The sequence below is a fragment of the Cyprinodon variegatus genome, unplaced genomic scaffold, assembly GCF_000732505.1.
Source record: "Cyprinodon variegatus isolate N-32 unplaced genomic scaffold, C_variegatus-1.0 Scaffold332, whole genome shotgun sequence".
Lineage (NCBI taxonomy): Eukaryota > Metazoa > Chordata > Actinopteri > Cyprinodontiformes > Cyprinodontidae > Cyprinodon > Cyprinodon variegatus.
In genome coordinates, this window is record NW_015150785.1 from 567,208 (window position 1) to 573,648 (window position 6,441).

Genomic DNA, 6,441 nt, shown 5'->3' on the forward strand with positions numbered 1-6,441 from the left:
AATCATTTAATCATCCAAAACGTTATGGAACACATTAATTAACTGAAAAATGTTGCATAGTGTGCCTTTAAGAGACATTTCAGTTATGATCTCATTCGTCAGCAAATCACAAGAAAGTGTTTTATTATTACACTGCAGACATAATTTACAAAAGTTAAATGTTTTTGCTATTAATTGAGCAGGTAAAGAAGATGATCTGCCAAACGAAGAAGAATTTTGGTGCTTAAAACAAGATAATTATATACTATGCATTTAAAGAAGGATAATAGTATTTTTTTTCTTTTTTCTTTTAAACATAAATCATTTTATTCCATCTGCAAATTGTCCTACCTGCTTAAATTTAAGTAATGTACATCTATTTCAAGAAAAATTTACTTACATTTTTGCAGTTTATGTATTCACACTGCAAAAAATGGAAATCTAAATAAGTCATTTTTTCTTAAACTAAGTGCATTTGTTTTTGAATTGAGGAGGTAAGTGAGACACTTTGCCAATGGAACAAGACAATTTACATTTAAAATAAGAAATAGCAACCGCATTGTCTTATTTCAAGTGCATATTATCTAATAATCTTATTTTAAGAGTAAAAATACTCATTCCATTGGCAAATTATCCCATTTACCTACTGAAATGAATGGTAAATGCGCTTGATTTAAGACATTTTTACTTATTTCTAGACCATTTTTGCAGTGCAGTACATGGGACAGGACCAGTTGGGGCCACTGGCCCCTGTTAGAACCGCCCCTGGAATGATGTGAGTTGTTTTCACAGATACATCCACATAATCATGGTGTTTTGGTCCTTCCTGGCCGGGGTGGTCACCTTTTACTGCTCACTGGGGCCTGAGTCTCTGCTGCCAAACATCTTGGTGTCCATTAAACCAAAGGCGAAGGTAGGAGACGCCCTGTCCAAACGCAAAGCTGCTCATTTTCTTTTAGTAACCGATTGATAAAGTGAGAAAACCTTCCCCCACAGTCCTTCCAGCAGGAGCTGTTTCCCCTCGGCCACAGCTGTGCTGTTTGTGGAAAGATTAAATGTAAAAGACACAGGTAAATGACCTGAATCCTGATGCTCTTCCATGTCAATTTTTCCCCTCAGAAAATGCTAAATTGTCTTTTTTTTAACCTTTTTACAGACAAAAAATGACTGGGTTTTTAGCCAAAATAAAATATAGGAAAGTATACAGTAACTAAACTAGTGAGCAGAATTCTTCTGAAATTGATCCTGTGAGGTTTTTAAAGGAAACATTAGTGTACAGACAACAGACATTATCCAGGGAAAAATGATTGGACTTAATGCTGTAGCCTTTAGATTCCTGCATGTACTGCAAGAAAAAACACACACAAAAAAGCGAAAAGCTGTTTGTCGATGTGAATCTTGAGCATTGCAGAAATTTTTGCATGTTTGTCCATTATTGCAAACATGCAACAGACCCCTTATAACAGCCAGATTGCGCGTGCATAGTTGAACGGTCCAGTTTTTACACAGTCAGGTTTAGACATAGGAACCTTTGCAAGCTACCTTGTTTCTGCTACAACTGGTCCCCAACGGTGCATATTAGCTCTGGCTATTAGAAAAACTCTCATAAATTTATAATATACGTACATTTCTATTTATTTTTAAAATAAATAGAGTGCTTAGAAATTCTAATTAAAGGTAAAACACACACACACACACACACACACACACACACACACACACACACACACACACACACACACACACACACACACATATATAAAAATGTATAAATTGAGGCATCAGAAGAGGCAACAGTTGGCAGATGTTCAACACAAGGTGGTTCTATAAAAGATAGAATCAAAGGCATGCTGCATTACATCCATTTTATTTTAAGAAAATAAAACCGTTTTTTCTTCCTGTCACCCTAATATGTGATACTTTTTTGCACCACGCTTTAATGACCAAAGAAAGACACTAATTTGAAGATAAAGAGGTTAAAAAGTGGACCATGTAAAATGGAACGCTGCTGCCTAAAATTACTTTCAGCTGTTTTTTTCACTACAATATTTACATTTTTGTTCCATTTTTGTCAGACCAACTTTGTTACTGGAAAATTATCAACCATGGCTTGACCTGAAAATACCCTCTAAGGTGGACGCTTCCCTATCTGAGGTATGACATCACTGACAAACAATAAAACTGATTTTAAAACAATTTCATGCATCGGTTCTTGTTTTTTTTTTACAGATCCTGGAACTTGTCTTAGAAAATTTTGTATATCCTTGGTACAGGTTGGTATATTTTTATGTTTATTTTTGGGAGTGATGGTGTTCGATTTAAGTGACAGATTGATTTCTTTTAGGGATATCACGGATGACGAGTCTTTTGTCGACGAGCTGAGGGTGACTTTACGCTTCTTTGCAGCTGTTTTGGTCCGCCGAACTCAAAAAGTGAGAGATTCTGACGTAATGGACCAGCCCAATCCTGGCCCATTTCGATCGGTCCATTATTCTAATGATCTGATTGCTTCATTTTTCTGATTATGAGATTGAATCTTATTTCTCTCTGTTTTGTCAAAGGTGGATGTTGCTTCACTCATCACCCAAAAGCTTCTGAAAGTTTCCATGAAACACATTGAAATCATCAGCAAAGCCAGACTGAAAGGTATTGCTGATTTCCAGGACTAACATCTTTCTATTATGATCAAGAGTGCAGGTGTAATTTGATTCTTGTTGTCCGGAGCAGTAAAAAACACAGAGTATCTTCAACAAGCTGCCCTGGATGAGTACGGTCCTGATCTCCACGTAGCGCTCCGTAGTCGCAGAGACGAGCTTCTCTACCTCCGGAAGCTGACTGAGAACCTCTTCCCTTACATCCTGCCGCCCAAGGCAACAGACTGCCGGTAACTCACCGCTGCGCTTGACAAGATTAAAACTGAAGCTTGCTTAAATTAACCCAATGAGTTGAAGCTCTATATGATTTACCAACAAAAATAGTTAATCACTGTAAAATGAAAAGACCAAGTGAGACTGGCTGCAGATCTGCACTGTCAGGACCCTTCGTTCCAGACCTGCAAAATGGCGTCTCCTGCACTGTCAGGACCGGAAGTTTATTCCAAAAGTTGTATTCGAAGCCTTCAGGAATAGCGAGCAGCACGTCTTTGCTGACAGATTAGAGTTTTTGACAGTGTAAAACTGAGCATAGGAGCAGTTTAAATTATGTTGTAAGCAACAATCCTCATAGGACAGCCAGCCTGCATTGTCGTTTAGAAAATATTTTATAAATGCCCTTTTCCACTCAGAGATCCAAATACAGACTTATTTCTATCAACTACATATGTATAATTTGAAATATGAGTTTGGTGGGGAGGAAAATTGGGGTTGTACATAAGTTTTCAGCATAGCAAAACTTCTTTGTGAAAGGAATCTAGCATCATGACGGGTTTATCGACGCTAGCTTCGAATCAACTTTGCTTTTACTTTGAAAGTCTTTGAATAAACTTCCGGTTCTAACAGTGCAGGAGACCTCACATTGCAGTTCTGCAGCCAAGGTCCTGACAGTGCAGGTCTGTAGCCAAGGTCCTGACAGTGCAGCTCTGGGTCCAGACGGTGCAGCTCTGAGTCCAGACAGTGCAGCTCTGGGTCCTGACAGTGCAGCTCTGGGTCCAGACGGTGCAGCTCTGAGTCCAGACAGTGCAGCTCTGGGTCCTGACAGTGCAGCTCTGGGTCCTGACTGTGCAGCTCTGGGCCAAGCTTCGTGGGACGGGCCTCAGGACAGTCCGGCTCTTTCCGATTGTTCTGTAGTCCTGCCAGCAGATGGCGCCATGACTGTATGTCTGCTCATCCCGCCCGGTCCCGGATCACTATTTAGGCTCAAAAAGGACTAAACACTTTCAGGACTGATGCTTATTGTATGTAGATTTATTTTGTCATGATCAAATGTTATTTTTTTGTATATACAGATAACATGACTATGCACATTTAATATACTCCTGTCACATTGCAGCCTTAATACATTAATTGTATTATATTGGCTTTTAATGTTACAGACCATCACACATTTGTGCATTTTATTCACCCCACTTTACTGTGATTCTCCTTGATAATACGAAATGCAAACATTTGTACTACTTAGTAAATTACCTTCGTCTTAATGTGTAATTTATTCGAAATCTTCATGATGTGAAAAAGTTTAGTTGGTGTGAATCCTTTTTTTTTTTTGGACCCTGTCTTCTCTGATGGAGAAAATGTGAAGAGTCGGGGGTCTTCTTTTATTATCTTTATTTATTTAATCTATTTTTACCATTTAAATGTGTAATTTTTTTAGCTTTTTTTTATTTTTTTGTTTTTGTTTCCTCTCAGATCTCTAGCTCTCCTGATTAGAGAAGTCTTGGCCGGTTCCGTCTTCCTTCCTTCGATGGACTATTTGGCGGATCCAGTGAGTTCATGGCGAATTAGGCTTATTTTTCTAACAAACATCAAAATGAAAATTCAAAATGAGCAAATCTCCCTTTGTTTACATTACAGGACACAGTGAATCATTTAATTTTGATATTCATTGACAACTCCCCTGTAAGTATGATGAACCACATTTCACCAGCATGTTTGGTTTGTATTTTCTGTCATGCTGTTGCAAAGTGGATGTACTTTATGATTAAATGCATGTTTTTATTTCTAATGAAATAAATCTGAATATTATTGAAGTAACTGTTTGCTAATTGAGACCCGTATGTATTAATTACACAGAGATTTATTTTTTTATTTACTATGATGATTGTTTTTAGATTGAGCTACAAAAAATATGACATTTATACTAAAATATTAAATAAACCCTATTAAAAAAAACGTATTATTACAGAGTTTTGGCCCTTATTGGGACGTTTGTTTGATGTATTTTTTTCTGACAAACATCCTGATTGGAATGCATAATTGGGATTTATAAAGGATTACATTTATATGCATTTATTTTGTCTACAGCCCGAAGAAGCAACAGAGCCAACTTCAACACTTGTTCCATTTTTACACAAGTATTCTGATTCTCGCAACAAAAAGCCTTCAGTAAGTGCTTTGCTCTACTTATACATGAAACATGTTCTCATGAGACACGTGAAATAACTTTAACCAAAAGCCAAACAAGCACATAAAGCCGAATCTGTTCGCCGTCGCCTGTTTTTTCTTTTTCTGCACCAGGTGCTTAAGCTGGAGTTGAAGGAAATCAGAGAACAGCAAGACCTCCTCTTTCGCTTCATGAACTTCCTGAAACAAGAAGGAGCTGTGCATGTGCTCCAGTTCTGTCTCGCAGTCGGTAAGTGGGTCTCGTTCAAACCTGGACGGAGGTGGGCTGGTTGACCTACCTTCTGCTGCACCAGCGCTGCTCTCAGTTTGATGCTACAGTCCAGTGAAAACCTTCCACACGGTGACTCCGTCTTGTCTAAATGTCTTAATTCCTCAGAGGAATTCAATGATAGGATTCTTTGCCCTGAGCTTTCGGACTCGGAGAAGATGATGCTGCATGAAGAGGTGAAGAAGATCTATGAGACTTACTGCTTGGATGAGAGCGTCGACAAGATCCGCTTCGACCCTTTTATAGTGGACGAGATCCGCAACAGTATGTTATCTCTGAATACCTTTAGAATGAGAATTTAGTAGTTTAATTCTACAAGGAGTGGACTTTATGATTTACTACATGAAAGAAATTGAATCCTGAGAAAGATATTTCATTTTTCAGTATATTTGTGTTATATATAACAAGTGTTTTGCAGTAAAATACTGGTTATTTATTGACCAGTACATCTGGTCAGTGAATAATCAGGTTGTATACCCAGTTAAAATAAATTAAATAAGCTAAAGTCGCTTTCAGGGATCCCTTGATATTTTCTTCTTTCATTTGGGCAAAAATGCTGACATTTTTCAAGGCTAATTAGCTTTCTTGTACGCTCTGTTTTAAACTCAAAATGGCCAGAAAAAGAGAACTTTCATCTGAAACTTGACAGTCTATTCTTGTTCTTAGAAATGAAGGCTATTCCATGCGAGAATTTGCCAAGAAGTTAAAATTTCCTACAACGGTGTGTACTACTCCCTTCAGAGGACAGCACAAACAGGCTACTGCGGGTACTATTTAATGAAGATGCCAGTTGGGGACCTGTGAGGCATCTGTTTCTCAAACTAGAGACTCTAATGTACTTATCTTCTTGCTCAGTTTTGCAACGCGGCCTCCTACTTTTTTTTCTACTCTGGTTAGAGCCTGTTTGTGCTGCCCTCTGAAGCGAGTAGTACACACCGTTGTAGGAAATCTTTAATTTCTTAGCAATTTCTCGCATGGAATAGCCTTTATTTCTAAGAACAAGAATAGACTGTCGACTTTCAGATGAAAGTTAATTTTTTTCTGGCCATTTTGAGCGTTTAATTGACCCCACAAATGTGATGCTCCAGAAACTCAATCTGCTCAAAGGAAGGTCAGTTTTGTAGCTTCTGTAACGAG

The 6,441-nt window shown here is 38.1% G+C and overlaps 1 protein-coding gene across 1 annotated transcript in view; it reads left to right on the forward strand.

Moving 5' to 3' along the window:
* Window positions 1-6,441, forward strand: part of snx14 (sorting nexin 14) — a 37,923-nt gene that overhangs the window by 3,632 nt on the left and 27,850 nt on the right. The window contains exons 2-13 of the mRNA XM_015385158.1: window positions 772-892; window positions 976-1,049; window positions 2,055-2,133; window positions 2,209-2,252; window positions 2,324-2,411; window positions 2,541-2,625; window positions 2,707-2,863; window positions 4,323-4,398; window positions 4,488-4,532; window positions 4,938-5,018; window positions 5,151-5,265; window positions 5,413-5,568. Of these exons, the coding sequence (XP_015240644.1) occupies window positions 772-892; window positions 976-1,049; window positions 2,055-2,133; window positions 2,209-2,252; window positions 2,324-2,411; window positions 2,541-2,625; window positions 2,707-2,863; window positions 4,323-4,398; window positions 4,488-4,532; window positions 4,938-5,018; window positions 5,151-5,265; window positions 5,413-5,568 (1,121 nt within the window). The remainder of the gene's footprint in view (window positions 1-771; window positions 893-975; window positions 1,050-2,054; window positions 2,134-2,208; window positions 2,253-2,323; window positions 2,412-2,540; window positions 2,626-2,706; window positions 2,864-4,322; window positions 4,399-4,487; window positions 4,533-4,937; window positions 5,019-5,150; window positions 5,266-5,412; window positions 5,569-6,441) is intronic.